This window comes from Ochotona princeps, chromosome X, assembly GCF_030435755.1.
Source record: "Ochotona princeps isolate mOchPri1 chromosome X, mOchPri1.hap1, whole genome shotgun sequence".
Lineage (NCBI taxonomy): Eukaryota > Metazoa > Chordata > Mammalia > Lagomorpha > Ochotonidae > Ochotona > Ochotona princeps.
Window position 1 is genome coordinate 21,151,406 of NC_080865.1, and position 27,033 is coordinate 21,178,438.

Sequence of the window (27,033 nt, forward strand, 5' to 3'; positions counted from 1 at the left end):
TTTAAGGGGATGTATAGTAGCTGTGTAATGGAGACTATCATATCCAGATGTGAGCATACAATGCAGTGTGCATCTCTACTTCCAGACAAAGATGGACTCCCAGTGAAACTGCTTATTGTATCTTGGCAATAGAATACTGGACTCTGCCATTGTCCATGCCCGCAGTGATGGATATGTGACTGTGTATGAAGAACCATATTATAGTAATGATATAGGGAAACTCAGTGAGGGGGGAGGGAATTGGGGATTTGGGGAGATGAAAGGGAAATCCCAAGGCCTATGGCACTGTATCACAAGAGGATAATAATAAAAAGAAGTAAAAATAAAAAAGATCTCTTGTTCTGAAGAAGTGTTAAGAATGGGAAGGCCTCAGAAAGCCTGTCAGAAACTAGACAGAGGATAAATGAGAGAAGGAGTCGGTGGCATGGAAGATGGGGGGCACAAAATGTCTATTCAAGAGAGATGTCCCTAGTGAAATTAGGTCATATTTCTTTATAAACAATTATTAAATTTGTTTGGGAGAGAGGGAGGGAGGAAAGAGAGAGAGAGACAGAGAGAGAGAGAGAGCAAGCACGCAAGCTAACTTCCATCCCTGAATGACCACAGTGGCTGGGACTGAGCCAAGCCAAAGCCAAGAATAAGAATTCCATATAGATCTCACATGAGAGTGAGAGGGGCTCATCTCTCACTGCTTTCCCATGCACATTAGCAGGGAGATGAATAGGAAATGGAGCAGCTGGACCCCAGTTGATTTTCATATGGGATGCCTGTGTCACGGGTAATCTTTTAACCAGCTGTGCCACAATGCCAATGCCCACATCATATTTCTTGATATTCCCTGAGAGTAGTGGGGAACATATTAAGGATGAGTCCCAGTTTTCTAGCCATATAACTGAGGACCCAGTGTAAAATGATTTTGTGACTTTGACAGCCTTGACTGTGACTTTCAAAATCCTGTTAATTTCTATATTAATAGGGAAAAGACAAAGAACCGTACCCATAGAATCGTTGCTTGTGTCTAAGGGACAGGGGCTGGGGAGGACATATAATGAATGATTCTGGCCTGAAATCCATGAGCATCACTTTTATTTATATTCCATTGTTTAAAATTCAGTTATGTAGCATGCTTAATGAAAGGAGAAGCTGGACAATGAGTTTGCTGCATGAGGTCTAATAGACCCTTCTCAATGAGGCCTTCTCTGATTGCCACTTAAAATTGCAACCACTCTTCAACCCAAAGATTCTGTAGCTTCCTTTTTTCGGATTCATTAATCTGTACCTTCCACCGCTATGTGACAATGCATATTATTTGCCTCCTGTTTACTGCCTCGGCTCTCCAGTGGAATGTAAATTCCATGAGGTGAGGAATGTAGTCTATATTCACAGTCTTATCATTAAGTGGTAGACATTCAGTGAGTGCTGCGTTGTAACCGTGCTGCTTCTGTTTTTCCTCGAAGTCTACTCCTTTGGTAGCACATTTACTCAAAAACTGACATTAAGACTAATTGTGTTACTGCAGTAAAATTTGCTATGGTAATTTTTCAGAAAAGAGAAATAGAGCTATCATGGTTCATCGAAATTACAAATTTATTTCAGATTCAAGCCATCCCCCTTGTGTATTCATGCATGCTTTGTAAAAATCTATACATAGAAATTCTGACATAGAAAGTTCATCATCTGCACTAGACTCTTTTTTTTGCATCCCCTTTTATTTTCTCTGTTATTTATTAAAGGCTGTTAGTAAAGCTCTAGCCTAAAACTTGGATTTCTGAGAAAACTGTGGTCCTCACAACTCTGAACTAATGAATGTTGCAAATTTAAAGCAAAGATTCTAGAGCCTGTAGACATTAACTGGCCAAAACTCTCTCACTTGGGATAATACCACATTAAATCTGAGCTTAATTTTCTTTCAGGTACACTCTGTCAAATTCTAGTCCTTGAAAACCTCATCATTCTCCAAATCTACCAACAAGTTGCTAATTACCTCCTTAGTAGCGAGATATAAATGGCCAATAAGCCTCGATATTTTATCCCTCTCAGGGATGCTTCACCTTTAGAAGGTGCTAAGTTTGGGCAAAATAGATGCATGCCTAATTGTATAACACAAGTGCAAGAAAGATAGGGGAGACATGTTGTTTTAAAATATGGTTTACTATATAGCGGAGGAAAGTATAACAAGAAGTGAAGATACATTGCAGTATTCATTTCTACTTCTGAATAAGAGATGGAATCCAAATGAAACTGTTGAATATATCTTGACAATAGGATGCTTAACTTTCTACCATTGTATGTAACTGCAATGTCAGGATACACTTAAATAGCTGAACAGTGGACTTGTGACTGTTGCTGAAGGACGATACTACTGTAATAATATAGGGGGAAACAGTAGGGGGAAGGGTGAAGAGGAAACACGGAAGGGGGAATCCCCAAACCTTAGGAACTGTATCATGAAAAAATTTTAAATTAAATACAACGTTAAAAAATGAAGTTGGCACTTGAATTCTAACAATGTCCTGTGGATCTGAACAAGATATTAAGTATACCTAAAAATGAATATTTTTTTCCTCAGCACACAATGACCTTATATGGGGATACTTTGAAAATCTTTCCAATCAAAAGCCATTTGCTTCTTTGACTCTGCTCCAAATAATAAGGATTGTCTGGAAATATATTGGCTAGCATTAGTCTCAATGCTTATTTTGGTGGCTTATGGAGTTCATTTGATACAGGCAGAATAATAACAAAGCCACCAGAAAAAAAAATTAACAGACAAAAGGGATTAACTTTGATGCTACAATATACCAGTTTCTAGAACTGGATCTAGATGCTCTGGAAAGAAAGAGTACTGTTAAAAAATCTCAGTAAGTGGTTACATTATGTAGTTCATGGATATATGGCACAGAGAAAAGAACAAATGTCGTTGTGTCACATAAAATGGTCTTTGGTAATTGTGTGCTTGTGGCTTGGAAGAAACCCCTAGTGGATCATTACACATGGCAGGCTACATGGGTATAAATAACTATGCTATCTTTTGGAAAACTTAGGTCATTAAGGTCACGCAGACAGTGCATCTGTTGAGAAAGAAATCCTGATCGTGACGATGCATGTAAAGGATTTGAACCAAATTGTTGCATGACATGCATGAGGAAATGCAATCTTTTTAGTTACTGTAATGTTTTGTAATATGTAATTTTGAGTTAGTACACATGTATACATTACCATTAATGAGTTAAGTGTTACCCTTAGACAAGTGGTGATTCTAGCTATATTTTCTATGATTTCTGTATTAAAGTTGATTAATGGAATAGCCGCATTTTATTAGGAGGTTGGATATGTAAATCTGAGCTTCAATTTCTTCATTGAGGGGCATTAGGAAGGCAATTCAAGGGATACATGAAGTAGGAAAAGAGATTGAAATATGAAAACATTCAGCACTTTGCTTGAATCACTTGGTAGATTGTCCTCCTACTGAAATTAGGCCGTGGAATTTGAAAATGCATCCTTCTTTCATAAGAGCAGCCCCACAGAATAACTTGTTCATCAAGAGTTAAAGTTAGAGTCATTGAATTTAGCAACACATCAGTAACTCTTCCTATCTGATTATGCAAATATATCATAATCATAATGTGTGATTTCTTCAATTGCACTAGGAGCATTTATAATATAAACAGTAATAGAGCCAATATTTCAAACAGAAGCCATTCTTTTTTAAGCAGCTAAATGTACTGAAATGCCTCTAAAAGTAAAATATTTAGCACTTAATTGCAAGTAGGTAATGTTAAATATCCCATTCATTATTATTACAACCACACGCCTGAATAAATCCTACCGTAAGCATTAAGCGAGTAGGTAAACAAAGAAATAACACTTCATGTGATGAATGCCAATATAAAGCATGTTTAAACTGTTCTGTCAAGAGAGAAGCCTGGAAAGGCTAACTGTATTTCTTTGCCTTTCTGCAATCATCTGAATACATACATTGAAATTGCAGCTTTTAAAATTTCAAATCTAGGCCTTTTAAATTTTAGAAAACTCATGCTCTTGGAAAAGCAGATTTTAACAAGGTCCTAGTGGGATTTGCACACTGTTTTTATATTTCACAGTATAAAAAGCAAATCTAGACAAAAATGACTATGAAATGTTTTTGTATTATAGAATATGCTCTTTAAACATAATCATCAGAAAAATGGTTTTCCACACACATTGTATAAAGGAAAAATTATGGTAGAAAGCTTATCCAAAGTGCTCAATTTTTAAATGATGACTTATTCCAACAAAAAGATGTTAAGAGTTTTCAAAATTAGTGCATGGTTAAAAATATTCATGTCATCATATGCAAGTTTCTATCTTTCTAACTGATGTTGAAGGTTAATTATCAGATGTACTTAATTATCTATCATACACAGGTCACAGATACTCATGGTCTCCAAGTAAATTGTAAATGTAGAAAATTTAGCAATTTGTATAATACTAATTTATTGGTTTATGTATCCCTGAGCCTAAGGAACTGTATTATGAAAAATAATTTTTAAAAAATTAAAAATAAATTTAAAAACTCCCATGAGAAAAAATCTTAATTTCTATATGTAATTTATCACAAAGTGAACAGTTTTGCAAATTTCAGTGGTAGAAGTAGTACATTACTGTTACAAAACTCTACAATCAGCAAACAGAACCTTAGTAATATAAAATCTTTTAATGAAGATAGTGCCACAAATCAATAGAGAGGAGATTGTACTGGGGTTTATCTTTCAAGGTCAGAAACGTAATCTATAAATTTGAGATGCATTAAATGTTAGATTTTTCTTTTAAAAGTTGTAAAAGTAAACATATAAATGAATATAGTGGGGCTATAATGTTGAGTATAACCTTAATGAAAAATAACAAATTTTTAGTTAGAAATAAAATTATGCAAAACTAAAAGGGAAAAGTGAAACGTAAAATATAATGAGTGTAATTTCATCATACTGTGAAGAGAGCTCTTACAAATAAAATGCTGAGGGAAAATGCAAAGCAGACATTAGTTGAAAGTTAAGACTAGACACATAATTCGCTATATCTATTCTTCACACAAATGTGCATTTTTTAAAATTTTCCTACTAAAAATGTAAAAATATCTTTGGGGAACATATTTGTCTACCAAGTACATAAATCATGGTGTTCAATGGTGCTAAAGCTTTGGTGAGACCAGAGTTATGTAACTTGGATACGATTTTAAAAGGCTTCTTATTTTCAATGTCCCCACAACAGTCAGTAATGTGTATATAAATCCTTAGGATCCTTATGGTTAATTTTTCTTCCATATTCCAAGGAACGTAACAGATAAGTGATCTAAAATGCATGAACAAATGTATTTGTTTTAAGGTTATTTATTATCATAAAAAATTGGATGTAAACTAGATGCCCAAGAACACAAAAATGGTGAAAAATGATGTTCCCAAATATAGTTTATTTTTCAGATCTTAGAAGTCAATTTTTCAGAGTAATTAATGAGCTAAGGAAATACTAACAATGGAATATTAAATGAAGAAAAATAGGTACAGAATATTTATAGTTTTATTTCAATTTAAATGTACAAATCTATCCTATAATTAATAAGTACATCTGCCTTATTTGTTTTGGATAAATAGTTGTTAGAGGGGAAAAATAAGCAGCAAATTTGAGACATATTTAAAGTGTCTGTGCCAGGGTGATGGTGTTTGCTTTTTGGAATTTTATTCTATGCTTGAGACTTTTGTTTTGATGTTATTTATTTCTGCTCTTCCAGTTTTTGCTGGATTTGAAAGTTGTTCTTCCTTAAGATTGTCTATTTCCCTATGAAAATGGTAAACAAAAGTCTTACCTGTCTGTGTTGGCTTTAAAAATGTAATCAGATTTTATCACGAATTTAGTTCATTGGAACTGTTTGGAATAGTGTACAAGATGATCTGCCGTCAAATGTTAGTGGAGACAAAGATTTGGAAAATAGACAAATAGAAATGGGGTGGATATTTGGCATACCTGTTAAAACGCTGCTTGCGATGGAACAATCTATGTCAAAATACCTGGATTCAGATCCTAGATCCACTCTGCAGTCCAGCTTTCTGCTGATGTACACTGTGGGAGGGAGGAGGAGATGCCTTCAATGCTTAGGTTCCTGGCACCCACCTGGGACACTCAAACTGAGTCTTTGCTGGAATTGGCCTGGCCTTACCGGTGCTGTTGAGAATAGTTGGTGAGAAAACCTTAATGGGGTGTACCTTCTCTAGCGTATTTTTTGTTCTTTTGTTTTGTTTTGTTTTGTTTTGTTCTGTTTTGTTTCAGAGTCGACAAGACAACATAATGAGGTAAACTCTTAAAAATGTAGACCCAAAGAGTTGATTTGGTTGAAGCTTTTTTGAAATAAAATGTCTGTAGCAGGCCAGAATCTGAGAGAAAATGGTGCTTTCCCACCTTGTAAATCAAGCTGCCAGCAACTGAGACCACTTTCTTCCCCATAAGGTTTATGGAGAAGCAACAATAGTATTGTTTCCACTACCAGCCATTCCCAGCCTCCCCTTTTCCCCATGGCTTGAAGGAAAAAGTGATAAGAGAGAGGCAGAGACTCTACATATGAGAATGTTTAGAAATATCCCAACCAGGGCCCGGCAGCGTGGCCTAGCGGCTAAAGTCCTCGCCTTGAACGCCCTGGGATCCCATATGGGCGCCGGTTCTAATCCCGGCAGCTCCACTTCCCATCCAGCTCCCTGCTTGTGGCCTGGGAAAGCAGTTGAGGACGGCCCAATGCATTGGGACCCTGCACCCGCGTGGGAGACCCAGAAGAGGTTCCAGGTTCCCGGCTTCGGATTGGCGCGCACCGGCCCGTTGCGGCTCACTTGGGGAGTAAATCATCGGATGGAAGATCTTCCTCTCTGTCTCTCCTCCTCTGTGTATATCTGGCTGTAATAAAATGAATAAATCTTTAAAAAAAAAAAGAAATATTCCAACCAAGGTTTAATTTGCATTTTGCTTTTGTTATATACATAAGAAGGTTACATGCCCCAAATAAGTAAATCTGATAGTACAAGCTTCCTCACAGAATAATATCTCCAAGTGGTAAGTACCATTATTGAATGGCTGGCATTCCCACCTCCTGCCCCATTGAAACTGAAAATGATGGTACCATATGGTCTGCAGCTGATGGTGTCGCTCATTTAGTGACATACTGTAGTTCTCATGGCTGTGTAAGGTCGATTATATATCACAGTCAGCTTTTCCACACTGGGAAATATTCTTTGGAACAAAAATGAATGTAAGATGGAAATGAATGATCTGAGAGTTCATTCCCTCCTCAATTACTTATTGTATCTATATATTCTGTACCAGAAATTGTTTCAGGAGTAAGGATTACACTAATAAAGTAAACACATTAAAATTATTGTCCTTGGAACCTGTCACTGAAGGTTAATCCTCCAAGTCCAGAGCCAGCATCCCATTTGGGGACTGGTGCATGTCCCAGCTGCCCTACTTTCTCTTCAGATTCTTGTTTGTGGCCTGGGATGCTGCAGGTCTTTGTGGCCCTGATCCACTAGGGAGACGTGGAGGAAGTTCCTGGACCCTGGCTGTCGATCAGCTGAGTCCTGGCCTTTGCAGCCATTTGAGGCGGGAACTGAAGATTTAACACCTCTGTGTGTTCTCTCTGTGAAAGTGTTGAGCCTATCTGAAGCCAGGAGGCAGGAGCTTTCTGTAGGTCTTCCGATACAGGTGCATGATCCCAAGGACTCGAGCCATCTTCAACTGCTTTTCCTAGAACATTAACAGGAAACTGAGTAAAAAACAGTCGAGCCAGAAAACAAACCAGTACACATATCACTGCTAGTGCCACAGGCATCAGCTTCACCTGTTATGGCACAATGCCCATCCCAATACTCAAATTTTTAAAGCGTTGTTGAAGGATCAACACGGTTTTACCACACGTTACACTGCTGCTTACAATGCCAGTATTCCATCTGGAACTCCAGTTCTACTCCTGCATTCACTTCTAATCTAGCTCCCTGCTAATGTACCTGGGAAAGTAGCAGAAGATGTTTAAGTTCTTGTGTCTGTGCCAAACATGTAGAAGAACTGGATGGAGTTACAGACTCATGGCTTTGGACTGGAGCAGTCCTAGCTGTTATAGCCTTTTGGCAAGTGAACTAGGACATGAAAGATCTTCCACTTTGCCTCTCCCTGCCATTCAATTAGATAAAATGAATCTTTTAATAATCCATCGAGCTATACAGTTATGTATCTATATATCTATATCACATGTATAAAATATATGACATGTCATATCTATATATCTATATCATATGTGTCATATATGATATATATGATATATATCTATATATGTTTCATCTGAGTGGGAGAAATATATAGCTCCTAAAAGACAGCAAGACAAAAGGGGTATTTTAAGGGCAACCATTTGATCTAGCTGTAAGTCTGACTGTAAATATATCTGCACTTTCTTAAAAATAATTTCTCAAATAGCAAACATTAAAAGGCAAATAAACAAATATCTTATTTAAAAAGTAATATATTGTGCAAGACCAATACTCATTTATAGAAAATATTTATATGAAATGGGTTTCAATTGTAACGCTGTTGTTTTTATACTTCTAATTAAAACATGTGTGTCTCATTCCTAAATGAATTCTGGAAGTCCATTTGAGTATTCAGCAAGTATTTGGCTAATTGAATTGATCATGATACAAGACACACAGCCCGAGGTTTGCACATATTCCTTATTAAATTAGCATTCCTTTGTTCATAAATTGAGAATTATTTAATTATAATTGCAAAAATTCTTAGGTGTATTATATATTCTCATTTTAATAAAATGAAATGATCTCATATTTAGCAGTTCTTAATAAGCATAAATAAAATAGAAGACTAAGGAACATGTAGATGCAAATACCTAATCTGTGACATGACTATATTAAAACCATGTTTGAATTTATGTAATGCTAATTTTTGAACATAATTGAAGCTGTACTCCCTATAATTTTCAAATAGTAATTTCATTTTTGTGCTAACCATTTAAGATATTCATCATTTGATTACCTAAAGGTCTAATACATTTAACAACTTATTATTTTTTCCAGCAGTGTATTTGAAGTAGGCTTATTTGAAATCTTCTGCTTATCTTGCCTGTGTTCACCAGTGACCTGCAGTCAAGGGGCAGTGTACTACGGAGTCTGTCTGTTTATTAATCCATTTATTTGAAAGTGAGAGTAGCAGTGATCTGTGGGCTCTGCTAGCTCACTCCCAAAATGGTCACAGCACATGAGGCTGGACCAAACCAGCTCCAGGAGCCAGGAACTTTGTGCTAGTTTCTCCAATAAAAGGCAAAGGCCCACGTACTTTGACTCTCTTCCACTGCTTCACAGGCATATTGGCAGGAAGCCATACAGGAAGCAGAATGACAGGGACTAAACACAACATTCCAAAGGGCTTTCTACTGAATTCTGCAAAACAAAGTTAGGAATTAACTAATGCTTCTCAAATTATTACAAATTATTGAAGAAAATTAACTTTACCAAATATTTTTAAATAGACCAGCATCACTTTAATACCAAAACCAAGCAAAGACACAACACAGAAAGCTATAGAGCCTTAATGGAACCTGTTACAAACATTCTTAACAAAATGCTAGTAAACCAGGGCAGACACAATGACCCACTGGCTAATCCTCCAACTGCAAATGCCACATCCCCTTTGAGAGCTGATTCATGTCCCAATTAATCCACTTCAGATCCAGCTCCCTGCTTGTAGCCAGGGAAAAAAGTGGAGGGTGCCTCAAAGCCTTGGGATCCTGCACCCATGTGGGAGACCTGGAAGAGGCTGCCAGCTCCTGGCTTTGGATTGGTTCATCTCCAGGCACTGTGGCCATTTGGGGAGTAAACTAATGGATGGAAGATCTTTCTGACTCTCCTCTCTATAAATCTGCTTTTCCAATAGAAAATAAATCTTAAAAATACTAGCAAAAAATACTAGAAAACCAAATGCAATAATGTATCAAAATGATCACACAGCACTATCAAATGATATTCACTTCAGAGATGCAGGGTGATTCGACATTTAAAATAAGTAGCATAAGTCATACAAAATGAATGAAGAACAAATCCATTTGGTTGTCTTAATAAAGAGAACACGTTTTACAAGATCTAGCACTGCTTCATGCTAAAAATCCTCAAAAATTAAGAAGGAATATAAATGAAGATACAATTACATATGACAAATAGCTAATGTCATGCTGAATGGGGAAAATGATGAAAGCATTGCCTTCAGATCTAGATCAAGACAAGGATGTCCTCTTTTACCACTCTTATTCAGTATAGTTTTGGAAATTTTAGCAAGAGCTAAATTATGAAGGAGAGAAAATTAAGGGACATTTAAATTGGAAAGAAGGACGCAAAAAAAAAAAAAAAGCCATGTCTGATGATGACAAGCTATTGTACTTGCAAAAGCCGAAGTGCTCCACCAAAAAGCTGTTAGAGTTGATAAACCAATTCAGTAATGTCAAAGGATATGAAAATCAACATACAAAAAAAAGTAGTGCTTTTATACAACAATATTCTCACTTAAAGATAAATCAATCATAAAATACTATTCTCAATAGCTACCAAGATAAAATATTTAGAAATTAATTTAAGCAAAGAAGTGAAAGATCTCCACAGTAAAAATTGAAAAGCCCTGATGACAGAAATCATCAATGACACAAAACAATGGAAAATTATTCCTTGTTCATATAGTTAAAATGTCTGTACTACATAAAGCAGTATGCAAAGTCAATGCAATCCTTAGCTATCAGTATTTGATCCAACATATAGAGATAAATTTATGGTTAATTAGACAACAGTGTGTTCATTTCTATAATTAAAATCTTCCACCAGCATAACATATGTTAAGTATTTTAAATCAATTTTTCTGTGTCCTCAAAAGGGATTCTGAGTCATAATTTGGAAAGCATTTTTCAACTTTTAAAAAGATTCATTTGTTTATTTGAAATTTAAAGTTACAGAGAGAGATAGAGGCAGAGGGAGTGCAGAAGGAGAGAGAATCTTCCATCAACTGAATCACTCCCCATGTGGCCCCCATGCTGGAGATGGACCAAGCTGAAGCCAGGAGCTAGGAGCTAGCTCCCTCTGTGTCTTCAGTGTAGCTGGCAGGGGCTCAAGTACCACAGTCATCATGTGCTGCATTTTCCCAGCCCTCTAGCAGGGATCTGTATCATAAGTGAAACAGCCAAGATGTTAACCAGCACCCATATGTGATCCCATCATCTCAGGCAGTAGCCTTATCTACTTTGCCACAAAGCTTCGCCTTTGGAAAACATTTTAATATTATATAGTGTTTTTATTTTAAATCCACAATTTTACTTTTTCTATGATTTTCTATTAAGTATGCTTTAATGAAGCTTTTTAAATTTGTAACTTCATGCTATATACTTGCTCTGGTAGATCTCAACCAGGAACATTTCTCTCCAAATTTTACCACCTCCCTAACCTCAAAATGTTTTGCAGTCTAGAAGGATTTTTTGCTGTCACAATGATGGTGCTGGTAGAGCCTGTGGACTTTTTGCTGGTCTTTTCTCTTTATTGTCTCTTTAGTTATGTTTATATTATATGAAAGTCAGCAAAAGAGACAGGCATCTTTCCAACTGCTTGTTCACTCCAAAAATATCTGGAGTTGCTACCCCTATCTAAACTGTATAGGGCAGGACTTGTAGTGTTCAGCATCCTACACTGGACAGGAGAATCCTTCACAACAATGAATTATCCAGTCTTAAATGGCAGTAATGGCAAGATTGTGAAACCTTGCACTAATGTAAAATAGTAATAATAATGTTGAGAATTTTAAATGACATATTTTCTTGACCAGTTTCAAGGACTTGAGAAAGGGGTAAGAAAAATTCCAGGGTCTATGGAACTGTCATAAAATGATAATAATAAAAAAGAAGTAAAATTTTAAAAATTAAAAGAGAACTAGAAATACAGTTGCCATATGATCCAACAACCATACCACTGTGTATATACCCAAAAAACTTGAACTCATTGCTTCAAATAGATACCCGCTTCACCATGTTTATAATAGTACTGTTCACAGTAGGCAAAATTTGGAATCAGCCTAGGTGTTTATCCTTAGATGAGTGGATAAATAAAATATACTATATCCAACAGAATAGCATTCATCTATTTATGTATCTTCTGTAAGTTTAATGATTTTATAATTGCTTCTAAATCAATTTCATATGATTGTAGTTGAACATATTTTCATTTGATTTCTTACTGAGCTACAGTTTTTTTACATTTTATTTGTTAAACACCTTAGCCAGTAGAATCAGTAAACCTTTGACTATAATGTAGCCTAAATGTGTATTGTGGAAAATAATAGATAAAATATTGAATAGAAAAAATGTATTTGTGCTTCAATAAGGCTTTATTATTTTGTACCTGTAAACATTTTTTCTAATATTGCAATTGCTTTGCTGAAAGTGAATAAATTTTCTTAAAATGAATGATGTATTGTTAACATTTAATTGCTCATTTTCTCTAAAAGGCTATGTTTTTTTTCCCAGTTTATTTTTTCAAAACACTTTGAGAAATACATCACTTTTAAATACTTTTTTTTTTCTTTCTCCAGGCTAGAAGAACAAAAGAATATCCTCTCGGAATTTCAAAGAGATTTAAATGAATTTGTTTTGTGGTTGCAAGAAGCAGATGCCATTGCCAGCATTACAGTTGAACCTGAAAATGAGCAGCAACTAAAAGAAAAGCTTGAACAAGTCACGGTAATTTAGTTTTCTAAAAATACATCAGGACCCACTTATATAAAGAGTATACAAATGTTTTAAAATGTATTTAATCATTGATTTCTTGCTGATTAAGTTGTGATTCATCACTAAATTTTTTTCTCTGAACTTTATTTTTCCACAAGCAACTCTCAATATATGTATGTATGTATGTGTTCATATATGTATAGATGCATGCATTACCTATAAGTTGCATCTATTTATACATAATGAATGAGAGTTATTTTTAATTAATTTGAAATTTAAAAAAATGTTTGGCACATCTACAGCTTCAGATCATTCAAAATTGAAGAACAGAATACAGAATCATAAAGTATAAATCCAAGTGAAAATTCTTTTTTAAAACTTATTTCAAAATGTGTGTTAACATGCAACAGCTGCACATTTTAAAGGGTTCAATGCAATATTTCAACCTATATGCGAGGCTTAGCCCACCATATCAAGCAATTAATCTCTTCCTTTGGTGTTTGCTTGTGCTTGGAGCCTGCCTTCCAGTCTTCCAGTGTTGTGTATAGACTTTTCCATCTGTCTTAGGCTACATACCTAGAGATTTGAGGAGTGTTTTTGTGTGAAGAAATCTCATTTCTTAGCAGTATCTTCACAGCTCAAGCAAATGCACTAGTTCAGCCTCTAATTAAAGATATCAGATTTGCCAAGCAACACTTTGTTTTGTTTTGTTTTGTCTAGAGCAAGGGGGCTCAGGCGTTTATTTGCATTCGTGCTGTTTGAGTAGACATTCAGTTTATCTAAGTGGTATTTCACACCCTCCTACTGTGGTATCTATTTATTACTGATTTCTTCACCTGGCTTATTGGCATGCTCTGTACAGTTAAATTAACTTTCATGATTTTAGTTGTAAGATAAAAATTCTGTTGGTTCTGTTCTATTTTAACTGATAAAGGGAAGGGGAAAGGAGAAGGCAAATTAATAATAGTTTATCTCCTTCATTATTTGCCAAACATGAGCTGCATCTGCATCTGATACTTTATATTTGTAGGAAACTTTCAAAATCTTTACTGCAAGGATGCTTCAAATAGTTTATTGAAAATGGAATTAAAAGTTAAGTTTATTTTTGTCACCCACAAACAATTAAAATCCATGCATAGGAGTGGTCTTCTATAATGTCATGAAAATGCATGTGTTAAAAAAAATATCATGGATCAAAACATTCTTTGCACCAAAATAAACCTTTTAAAGGCCACTTCTGCTGAACTTTCTGAAGTACCCTTATAGACTTATTCTGTAAGTTTCTATAATCAAAGGGAAGTAGAATTGCTTCATCAGGGGTTCAATAAATTAGAGTCTAGTGTCAACCATTTATTTTTGTGGAAGACATTGTAGCACTAAAACATCATTTAATATGTTATTCAGATACTGAGCACCTGCTATACCTTGCGCAAGGGTTTGAGCTTCACAAAATGAAAACCTTATTCTCTGTGGAGATGGTTATGTCTTGAAAAAGTGAACTCATTCTGTTCTAGGAATTTCACATTTTCTAACGGTACTAAGTGTCATATATTGCAGCATAATTGATGACTCATTTAAGATAGATAGTGACATTCACTTAATAATAAAATAGATCAGTTTTCTTTAGATGATTTAGATCAGCACTCTCCAATAGAACCTTTTGTAATGTTGGAAATGTTCATATTATCCTTTCTCTTAGTGCTAGCCGCGCATGCCTTTTGGATATTTGAAAAGTGGTTAGTGTGGCTGAGGAACTGAAGCTTTTCAATTTTTATTGCATTTTAATTTATTTAACAATACAGAACTAGTATTGGCTGTACGTAAAAAACAGATATTAACTCCATTGTGGTTTTATAGATTTGAGGAAAGGGCATAAACGAGTGATATCAAATGAATACGAGACGTTTAAAGATGTGGGGGAGTCAAAACCAAGGGTTCCAGAATGAAGTTGTTCAGCACTGAAACAGTTGTTGTTCGACAGTTTTTTTCCCTTTGCACTGGTATTTAGCCTCTATTTCTCAGTATCCTTCTGTACAAAATGAGTAGTAGCTACTTTATGTAATGATTACAATATGAAGATAAACTAAGATAGCATGCTTAGATCTTATCACAGAGCCTGGCACTGTGTATACTGAGTGTGCATACTGTTCATGCTAGGTATCTCTTAGGATGCTAATACATTTTCTTACTCTCTGGCCTCCCAAGGTATGCTACACATGCATGCTACCTGAGAGGATGACAAACATAGCCCAGTTGTTCTCTTTTGGGTAGAGAACAATTTGTAAACTTTAACTCTGGGGTTTCCTCAGAGGTCATCATGCAAACGAAACACTTTCTTTTTAGAAACCACCCAGGGGATGAGATCATTTTGTCCTTTCTAAGGTTTATCTACTGGGAAGTGGATGTTTCTGGGAGTGGATGTTTCAGTCCACTGGCTCTGTACTCTGTTTCTGGGAGTGGATGTTTCAGTCCACTGGCTCTGTACTCTGTAGAAAACCATTGGGAATTGAAGTGCCAGTGGGCCTTTGGTCAAGTGACTTCATTTTGATAGACTAATGAATGGAGGCAAAGACAAGGTAGTTGGAATTGCACTGTAATTCATTTTCAATGTTGCTGCATGTGTCTCTTTCAGTTACTGGCAGAAGAATTGCCCCTGCGCCAGGGAATTCTAAAACAATTAAATGAAGCAGGAGGAAAGGCACTTGTAAGTGCTCCCGTAAGCCCAGAAGAGCGAGATAAACTTGAAAATAAGCTCAAGCAGACAAATCACCAGTGGATAAAGGTTAGATATTAACCATCTCCTCTGCCACTTGTGTGTTAAATGCTTCAAGTGTTTGTTTTATTCCCTGGGTTCATTCATGGAGGAAGAGAATGTGGGTTTGTAGATTGTCCTTTTGTTTTTTAACCTGATTGTTTTTGATTTGATGATATTCACGCAAGATACATGTGGTCTACTTCAACAAGTATCATTAACAAAAGTGACATGGTTCCTATGACTTAATCAATAGTTAATATAAGCTCACTGTCTCCCAAAGGCTATTTAGTTGCCTACCGGTTCATTTTAGAATCTTCATGTTTCAACCTTTGAGTTTTAAAAATATAGTATCAAAAATGCTAATCAAATTAAAATATACTTTTAAAAACCAAATGGTGCACATGAAATTTAATGAAAATCAGCATCATTAGTCCAGCCCTTTATGTTGACAGACAGTAGTTTCCCCACTGCACTACCAAGGCATCTTTATCATAAATGAAGTGATCTGTGTGTTGATTCTGAATTGCTTATCCTCTTCCACTTGATTATGCCTATCCATTAACTAGTACTACACTGGCTTAGTTGCAGTCTTTTATCTTTTTTTTTAAACAGATTTACTGAAATATTCCTCACATACTGTTCAATTCACCCGTCTAAAGCACGGCATTCAATGATTTCCTGCTATTAATTTGTATTATTGTGATAGTATTGATAGTGTGAGATTTGTCATTTTAGCCTCGTTAGGCATGCAATTAGCTCACATTCATTACAACTGTCACCACCGTCTATTTCTGAAATTTTTCCTCAATCTAAACAAAAACTCTGTTAACCATTTGAGAATAGTTTCCTATCTCCCCTTCCTCTCATTAATGAGATTCCCCATGCTAGATATTTCATTTAAGTGGGAATCATCCCATATTTCCCCCTTTTTATGCTTGCTTTGCTCAACTTTGCTATCAAGTTTTAAAAATGCTTTAGCCGGTATTAAAACTTCATTTCTTTCTGTGGTTAAACAATATCCTATTGTATGTATGTGTATATGTATGGGGGTGTGTGTGTGTGTGTGCATGCATATTTTTGAGAGCTATAGCATCTTGTAGTCTAAGTCCTCTAATTTTGTTCTTCAATATTTTTATTTGAAAAAATGTAATCATCCTCTCATTTTCTACATGAAGTTTTCCAGAACATTGACTGATATCGTGTTAAACGAGCAGATCAGTTAAAACATTTATAGTACTGTGTAATCTAATATATATACACATGGTATATTAATTCCTTTATTTTATTAATTTTAAATTATATTTTACCCTTTCAATTCAGACACCCTGCATGAGATATGTTATATTGAAGCTCAGATAGCTGAGATTTTTTATGTTATCATAAATAGGACTTTAAATTTTATTTTTTGTTTGGTGGTTTATACAAACATAATTATTTGATTTATCTTACATATTGAGTATGTATACAATGTCCTGCAAACATTGCTTTATTAATGTTCATAGTATTAGAAGCTTTAGTATATTTTTTGCATACAATTGTATCCTCAAATAGACACAGCTTATCTTTTTCTAAAACATGTCTAATTTTCATCATTTTTTTTGAAGATTCATTATATTTATTTGAAAGGGATAGTTCGAGACAGGGGAGGATGGTAAAAGACAATCATCCATCCTCTGTTGCACTCCCCAAATGGCTGCTGCAGCTAGGGTTGAGCTAGGCCGAAGCCAGGAGTCAGTAATTTCTGAGTCTCTCCCATTGGTAGCAAAGCTCAAGCACTTGGGCCATGGTTCTCTTTTCCCAGGCACATTAGCAAGGATCTGGCTTGGAAGGGAAACAGCAGGGTCTCCTTTGGTGCCCGCAAGGAATACTGGTGCTCAAGATGGCTGCTTATCTTGCTATGCCAAAATGCCAACCCCTCACTTTTAGGACATCCAAAACAATGTTGTATAGATATGAGTGTGATCGGGGGTCCTTGTTTTATTCCATGTCACAATTGTGCAATTTTAAATATTTTTCATTAAATGTGGGATTTGTAGTAGATTTTTTTTTTTAATCTTCTTAAATCACAGCAAGGACTTTCTCTTCATTCCAGGATATAGATTTTTATTGTATATCAATATTGTACATTTCCCAGTAGTTTCTCTGTAGTAATTAAAGATGTGAATTTTCTACTTATATGTGAAAATGGCAAATTGCCTATTTTTAAATAAGAAATTACTCTGGGATTCAGGAAAGAAACTTTTACTGGCCATTTTGAAGTATAGTCTTTTATAAAAGTTTTCTAATTCTGTGTTTAGAATTTTTGTGACTTTATTTCATGTCAGGCATTAGTCTGTGTGTTTTTCTATTAATATTCTTCCCAAGTATTTTTAACGTTGTTACAGTAGCTTTATAAAATAAGCTGAAAGGCATTCCCTCTTTGCCTTTTTCTTAAAGAAATTGTTCAAAGTTGGTGATATTTTTCCCAAAGTATTTTTGAAAAATTCAATTATTGAGTCATCTGGGCATGCTTCATTTTTGTGTAATAGTTGATTTGGTTTCCTTAATCGATACAAGAATGGTTTGATTTATTTTAAAATTTTTTGTGTGTCAGCTTTTGTAGCTTCTGTCTTTGAATGAATTTAGCATTGTCAGTTTCTTTGTTTGGGCTGTAAACTTTTTTTATACAGTTTGTGATCATTTATATATTTCTGCCTAACAAAGACAAAATAGAAAGATGTATGGAGAATTCCACTATCTCAATGGTTCTTGTTGATTGTGAAAGTTTACTGTATGTGCTGAGGCACAGAATTGATACACCTGAAGAATATCTTCAAATTCTATAATACAGAAGGCTTTGTTCTCTTAGAAGTTGACTTACAAATTCTAAGGTTCTCACTAGATACCAAGTTCAATTTCCTTAGATAAGAATAATTTTGTTTGAGCCCAGAGTAGTAGCCTAGTGACTAAAGTCCTAGTCTTGAATGCACCAGGATTCCATCTGGGCATGGTTCTAATCCCGCAGCCCCACTTCCCATCCAGCTCCCTGCTTGTGGCCTGGGAGGGCAGTTGAGGACAGCTGAAAGCCTTGGGATCCTGCACCCGTATAGGAGACCCAGAAGAAGCTCCTGGCTGCTGGATTCAGACCTGTTCAACTTCGGCAGTTCCAGACACTTGGGAAATGAATCAACAGATAGAGAATCTTTCTCTCTGACTTTCCTCCTCTCTGTATATCTGGCTTTTCAATGAAAATAAATAATCTTTAAGAAAAAGAAATACACTTTTTATTTGGTCATTTGGTTAGTGTTTATTTATCAGCAAATAGTAAGAGACAACTTTTTGTATGATAGTTTTCAACTAGGGACAAACTTTCATTTACAAAATTTGGGTATCCTCATTTTTACCTGCTACTTACTCCCATCCCCTACCATGTCATGGTTTAAACACTTTACGGGATCTTAAACATTCAATTCTCTTAGTTCCTAATGCTATTGCTTCCTTACCTCACATGTCTCCATGTGTGTGTGTCCTGGATGTTTTTGATGTTCAAACATGCTCTAAATCTTCTCAGCTACTTTTGACCATAGTTTAACTGTCTTGTTAAGTATATTTAGTATATTTTAACTTTGTTATATGCAAAATATAAATCAAATGTCAAAGTCATAAACTGGAAGCAAATCATCACCAAGAAGATATAATAGAGCCATAAATTACATATATTATAACATTGCTTTCCTGAAAAAATTTCATGATTATCTCCAAAAAATTGCTTGTTATTCATTAGCACCTAACAGAATTGATGTATAAAGAAGTTATAGTGAGAAAAATTCTAGTGTTTGAAAAGAAAATGAGATTTCACTTTGAATCATGTCAGGTTATTCTATTTTTAATTGATAATGCTGAGGTTTTTATATCACTTTACATGACTAGTAAAATGTTTAGGAATTAATATTATAAAAATTTCACAAGATTGAATCAAAAGGTGTACTTAAGATTCTGTAATAGTACAAAAATGTTTCCAAAAAAGTTCCCCTTTACTTCCATACATCAACCCATTTCTTGTTTTTGCAAACAGGATAAAATATTCCAGCCTTATTCTTCTACTGAAGAATGAAATTTGTTCTTTCAATGACTTAAAAATGCTACGTAAAGTTATTCTACACTTGATACTAGAGGAAATGTGGTTCCTAGTGATAAAATGTTTTGGCAACGTAACAACACAAAGTCATTCCTCAAAGGAAGAGAACAAGGAAGAAAATCATCACCCCTCCATGATTCTGCAATAATCCAATGCAACTTGAAATTGCAAAAATAAATTTCAATTTTTTGAAATGTGGGAGGACTATCTAAAATGCACTGTAGAAGTTTTGAAATAGGAGTTCAAGTCTTATATATTCCGCAATAGATTCGAAAGTTAAAATTTTAGGATAGATATTTGAACATAGCCTATGAACACATTGTAGACTTCTTTCACTATAACATCCACAGTATTGTGTGTGCTACTGCAAGATTTGAATTTCAGTGGTTTGCCTTTGCCGTTAGATATTAAAAAATTTTGAGGTTTTCTTTATTCATCAATTTAAAATCATATCATTGTATTTTCACTATATCTCTGTTCAGATTGAGTGATAGTAGGTAGCACATAATCAGTACCAGATTTAGTGCAGCTTACAAGTCAGTAATTTTTTTCAAAATGAAGAAAGATGGCTTTGAATCATTGAGAAATATACTTGATCCTTTTAGTGTGTCCTCCTCCTTTCAGTTCCAAGCTGATAGAGTTGGACCTAACACATCAAGGTTGGTGGGTCACAAACATGAGAGGATCTTCAAAAACACATGTAAAAACATGTATTGTAGGAAAAAATGAACATTTAAGGCTTTCACCAACACAAATTTATCTTTTAATTCTATTTTCTCATTATTTTGTAAGATGTCTTTTCTATGTCAGAATCTTAGCAACATAGTAGCTCCCCAAATTCCCAATTTCACACTCTGATGGCAAACACCTTTCTCAGCTAACTCTGATGTGATGCATTCTTCACTTTTAGCTAACTTAATAGTTTCTTGATTATCTCTATGCTTCTGTATTGACGATGGAAAAAATACTACAATAAAATAGTTATTTCATCAAAGGAGTGGTTGATCATACAACAAATTCATTGCAAATATTTATCAGCTTAGCTTAGCCTGGGTAATTCATCTTGAAAGCCGAGAAGGAAAGTTGCTTTGAGCTAAATAAAACTTTAGCTTCAATTATGGCTGCCTTCAGACAAGGATCATAAGGCTGCATCCTCGCTTTTGCCTAATGTATAACTTAACCTTCACGATCTTTAGTAATAATGCTCTTAAGATCCACAAACTGGGGGTGTCATTAAAAGCCAGTCTCCTCTCTTTCTCCCCCCCCCCCGCCCTGTCTCTCTCTCCTCATTATATAATTTGCACACACATGCCTATGTGGTTTTCACTATTTATCATCTTCACACTTCCTTGGACGTTCTCTGAATGTGTGTGTGTGTGTGTGTGTGTGTGTGTGTGTGTGTGTGTGTGAAAGAGAGATGCTGTTCTCTCTCCCTTCCAACTACCCCTCCCCACTTCACCCTTTTCTCCTTTCCCTGATATGCATTTACATTTTCCATGTCTACTGGGAATGCAATTTTTGTATATGCAATACAAATTGCATCTTTTTTTTTTCCAGTGGTGGATGTGACACATTCTGTTGTACACTCTTTTTCACTGTCCATGTAATTAAATTATTCAAGAAAGAATTTCCTGTGTTTTTATTTTTTTAATTTTGATTTTTAATTAGTTTTTAACAGAGTCAATGTGATTTTTAGATATGAATCTAAGAAAATAATGGCTGTCCTGTAGCTGGCATTGTGGTCTAGCAAGTAAAGCCTCAACCTGCAGTGCCAACATCCCATAGGGGTGTTGGTTTGAGATAATGTGGCTAAGAATGAAGCAGAAGATGGTCCAAATGTTTCGGCTCCTACATCCATGTGGGAGATCAGGAGGAAGTTTGACTCCTGGCTTTGGCCTGGTCCATCCTCTGTTGTTGTAACTATTTGGGGAGTGAATCAGAAGAAGGAATATCTCTTGTTCTTGCTCTTACTATCATTCATGCTCTGTCTCTTCCTCTATATTTGTAGCTCTTTCAAAAATATGAAATATGTTCCTATGTATTTAAAATATATTTTAATATTTATACTTATATTTAGAATATATCTTTTAACATCTATTTAATATTTTATTAAGTATTTTTATTAAAATATATATATATTTAAAATATATATATTTTAAAGATAGTCTTTTCCTCCTTTCTTCTCTCTCCTTCCCTCCCTACCCTTTCATTTCTTCACTGGATGGGTTTCTCTTTGTGTTGAACTTTTTGAATTGACACTATATTCTGGATGCTAATTCTTTGTCATATAGGCAGTTCACAGACATTTTTTCCCATTCTGTTGGATTTCTTTTTTTATTTTTAAAGATTTATTTATTTTTATTGGAAAGTCAGATATAAAAGAAGGAGGGACAGAAATAAAGATCTTCTGTCTGTTGGTTCATTCCCCAAGCAGCCACAACAGCCAGATCTGAGCTGACCTGAAGCCAGGAGCCAGGAGTTTCTTCCAGATCTCCTTGGCCTTTCCTCAGCTCCTTTCCCAGGCTAGAAGCAGGGAACTGAATGTAAAGCAAATTTCTTGTTTGTTTCTCTGTGCAGGAACTTTTTTTTTTAAAGATGTATTTATTTTTATTACAAAGTCAGATACACAGAGAGGAGGAGAGACAGAGAGGAATATCCTCCGTCCGATGATTCACTCCCCAAGTGAGAGCAATGGCCCGTGCTACGCCAATTCGAAGCCAGCAACCAGAAACCTCTTCAGGTCTCCCACGCAGGTGCAGGGTCCCAAAGCTTTGGGCCATCCTCAGCTGCTTTCCCAGGCCACAAGCAGGGAGCTGGATGGGAAGTGGAGCTGCTGGGATTAGAACTGGCGCCCATATGGGATCCCAGTGTGTTCAAGGCCAGAACTTTGCTGCTAGGCCACGCCACCGGGCCCCGTGGGAACTTTTTTTAAAAAGTTTGTGTAAGAATTTTTTTTTTTTTTTTTGCTTTCTTCCCTTGTTTGAGAACTGGATGCTGTGTTTTCTAGAACCTTCTTACTATGGAACATTCATGATTGTAATATTGGATACCGATTTAGGTTCTATTAAAATTATGTACATGCCTGTTTCTTGATACTAAATAATTTTACATGCACATGTAAATATATATTTTGTGAAAATGTAAGTATTTATATCACATTTTTATTTGTTTATAAATAACAAATCACTGTTTTTTATTGTATTGATGTATAACATAGTTTATGTAAAGACTAAAGCATTTTAAAAACAGCTCAGAAGAAATTTTTCAAGAAACTCAATTTTAGTTTCATGTATCTTAACAGAAATTCTAATTCCTTGGACCTAGAAAAATTTAGGCTTCCCAAAATAATATGTATGTAAATGAAATCTTTAAATAGGAATATCTTATGATGTTTATAATGGTATAGGAATTTTTTCAAAACAAATCACAATAGTAAAAAAGTTATGAAAGTAAGCATATTATTCATAAGGCAATATTCTATTTTATACAAATCGACATGTCTACATTTCCAGAAATAAGCTTTATTTTGTGTTAGCATCTTATCCTGCTACTTCTAAGTATCCATTTGAGTACTAAACATTTTAAATTTCTTCTTTTCATTCGTTTTAGATATGCAAGTGGTCCTTTCAAGTTTGTAATGATAGTTGTAATTATCCAATTAGAGGAATATAACAAGCAAAAGGATTGTGCTTAAAAACTTCAAACTCTTTTTTACTTCTTGCTCAGTAAAGGACATTTGCTCCAATCAGTTTCCTAACATAATACAGTGATGAAGACTTTCTTCCTGTTGTGAACTTAAGGTCAATAATTGTATTTCATTTTTTGCCTAAAGAGGAGAATCATTTGGGAGTTGTTGCCATATTGAATAGCATTTATCAAGCCCTGAAATATGCTTTGAAACACACAAAATATGAATAGTAATAACTATTATCTGAAGTCAGTTGTCTGGGAGTAATAGCAAGGAATTGATGATTCCACTGGAGCTTTTATGTGTTCATAGTACTCTCTTTTAAACTGTATTTATAACATAGTGCACAGTCCTCAGTTTTATAAATCTGTGTGCTAAAATGCTGTTACACAGAAGATGGACTTCACATATTTAATAAGATATTGTCTGACAGTGTTTGGAAATCCATCATCTTGAAAATGTTCTTTATATAGCTCATAATTACATCAAAGTATCTACTTATTCATTATTCATTTCACAACTACATGTGAGTGACTACTATGTGTTACATGCTATTATAAGCATATCATAATCAATTTTCCCCCTCGCCTTGTTTGAAGGACATCCATAATTTCAGTAGAGTTTGACATTATAAATATTCATATCTAATTTATAATTTGAAATTATTTGAGGCAGAAGATTAGGGTGAGTAATGATTTAGTTTGTAACATAAACTTTTTTACTTCATCTCCTTTAAGTTCACAATAAGATAGAATTTGCTACTAAATTTTATGCCATGAGTGCATCTCAAATTTGCTTTTCTGTCTGTTTTTAAAAATATTGTTTGAACAGAGGAGAGAGAGAGAAGAAATCTTTCATTTGCTGATGCACTCCACAAACGCCTATAACTAGGCTGAGTCAGGCCAAAGTGGCTTTGGCTGTTTCTCATGTGGGTGTAGAAGCCAAAACACATGGGTCATCTTCTGCTGCTTTCCCAAGTGCATTGCCAAGGAGCTGGATCAGAAATGGAACAACCAGGACTTGCCATCAGTGCAAGTTATTGCTTTATCTGCTTTGTCACAATGCCAGCCTTTCAATATGCTCTTAAAATCCTGTTTTGTTTTGTTTTGTGTTTTGTTCTGTTTTTTTTTCCTGCCACCCAATGATATTCAATAACAAATATACCACCTTAGATTTTATACTTAATATTTACTTGAAAGTCTGGAGTAGGGGGACCCTTGTTCTGATTCACTCCCTAAATGCTCACAGCAGACTAGGGACGGACCAGATCAAAGGCAGGAGCTGGGAACTCTATCCAGGTTTCCACCTGGGTAGCTGGAAACCAGTTACTTTTTCTGTGACTTGTCTCCAAAGATGTGTGTGTAATCATCTTGACAAGATAAAGTACATATAGGGTCACCCTAGTTTGAGGAATAAACATTAGTCTGTTAGACAAAGGCTTGGCATGGTACTCAAAGCTGCTTTGTAATCACCACTATTAATTTTCTTATAAGCAGTATCAACCTCACTGGCATCACTTATCCTCTTGATATTTCAGTGAAGTTTGGACTGTACAAAAATTCCAAATATTATAGCTGGTAAATTAATCAATCACTCTTCAGTGACAATAAGTGCAATAATGTATACCGTTAAACTTTACAAACTTCAGAATATAGACAATGCTTAGAGTATCAGTCAGATGTTTTACGAACAAAACATAGAAGGCAGGATGAGAAGCAATTTACTGTTGTGATTAATGATAATGTGCATGGATTTTGGATTTTGCTGAATTCATTTATTCCTGTGTGAAATCTTACACTTATACCTATGCTGTCCACCCCTCAGTTGTCACATCTACAAAATTAAGATACTAATAGAACATCTTTCCCAAAGTTGAGGAGAAAATTTAATGAGAGAGTACATGGGGAATTTGTTTAACATGGTATTTGATAGTTCTTCAAAAATATTCAGTGGAAAAATAGAGATAATTATTAAAATAGAAAAATGCAAAAACTCATGCACATGATTCTTGCCCATTCATCTGTAATTAAGCATTTATAAAAATGAAATGCTGTTGCAAAGAAATCTGGAGAATGTGCCACGGTTATGGAAAAAAAAACCTGAACCTAAGAAGACTCAGAGATATCCCAACACCAAAGCACCAATAGAAATAACAAAGGGTTAGCGACCAATTCTCTCCCATTCTGCTTATCTCATTATTGTCTTTGACATGATGGCAGATGTGATAAAATATCTTTGAAAACAATGAATTTGCCCTCACATTGCTGAAAAGCCCTCATCAAATTGTTTTTGAATGTCATTTCCACATTTTTAATGTAAACATGACTGAAAAGACTATTTAACCCTGAACATCTTGGTAACCAGTCTGTTAGTCTGAATATAATGGGGAAATCTAGGTAGGGTGCAATTCTTCTTCCTTACTGCTTTCTCACCTCTTCCCCCACCTCCATCTTTGATGCTAGTCTTCCATTTGGGCAAAGTGATGAGAAGCTCCATAGAAAGTTATTGTAGGGCCACATAATATTCTTTAGGATACTTAACCCTAGTAGAAGACATTTTGTCATTTTAATTTAATACTATTTTTAAATATAAACAAGCAAATCTCTAGTATAAATTTTAAGGCACTGATATTTGTGCAGCCACTCATTTCCACATTTCAAAGAGATAGAGAAAATACCTATCAGATATGTAAATATATCGCTTAAATATGCTGTGGCCAAAACTGTTTAAACCATAATCTAATTTACAATTAAAGACAAGTTTGCCTCATCTTGGCAAGCTCTATTAACTGTACACAGCAAATTTAAAATAAAGATGATAAAAGGAAATATTTCAGAACTCTTGGCCATCAGTGTAACATTTTTAAGTCCTTTAATAGCACAAAGGTGTCTGCCCTAGAGCATTCAATTTTGAGAAGTACTGATTCAATAAAAACAGATTTGGATATCATTTTTTTTCTTTCTTTCTTTCTATTTCTACAGTGTCTTTTCTGACTAGATTATGTAGCATTGATCCAGAGACTAGAGGGTTTTCCATTCTTTTTTACAGTTTAATAATCTTGAAAAGATATTAAATATGTTTTCATATGCCAATTCCTGAAACTAAAGTTGAATAAGGATGAAGATTCAGGGTCATATTTAAGAGCACAAATTGTAAATTCTATCCCAGTTTCATTTATTATACCACCTGCAAAGCCACTGTGCAATGCAAAAATAAAATAAAATTGCAGAACTATTTTTATAAAAGGTCACAGTCATACCAAAAATTAACCTTTATTTCATGTCTTTCTACTTGCACTTCAAAATGTGTATATTTATGTACCTAAAAGAACTTAATACTAAATCCTGACTACTATATCCATGTTAGCTGACCCCTAAAGCTTCAAACTGTAAAGAAGGGACACTGAATACTGAGTTGGTAGATGTATTCCATTTTTGTCATAGACCACCTGCCAGGGCTTATAACAGATCCGTAATGGGTTTCTTACCTTTTATTGTGTAGAAAATGGATTGATAGATTAGGTCTGGGGGCAATGAACCGTGGAACCCGCGGTCTGCAGGAAAGAGTTTATCACCCTTTGATGTTATTTCTGTCTTGTGTCAGCTGAGAAGGATGAGCTAGATTATCCAAGAGTAAGCTGAATGTCAAAATCAGCATTCTGCTCATTTATCCACCTTACAGTTCAGGGCAAGGCC

At 35.0% G+C, this 27,033-nt stretch overlaps 1 protein-coding gene across 5 annotated transcripts in view; it reads left to right on the top strand.

Annotated features, from left to right (window-relative positions):
• DMD (dystrophin) overlaps positions 1 to 27,033 on the top strand; it is a 1,951,117-nt gene that overhangs the window by 1,169,183 nt on the left and 754,901 nt on the right. For all 5 annotated transcript variants that reach the window (XM_058659083.1, XM_058659078.1, XM_058659079.1 and 2 more), the window contains 2 exons: positions 12,643 to 12,790; positions 15,411 to 15,560. In XM_058659083.1, the coding sequence (XP_058515066.1) occupies positions 12,643 to 12,790; positions 15,411 to 15,560 (298 nt within the window). The remainder of the gene's footprint in view (positions 1 to 12,642; positions 12,791 to 15,410; positions 15,561 to 27,033) is intronic.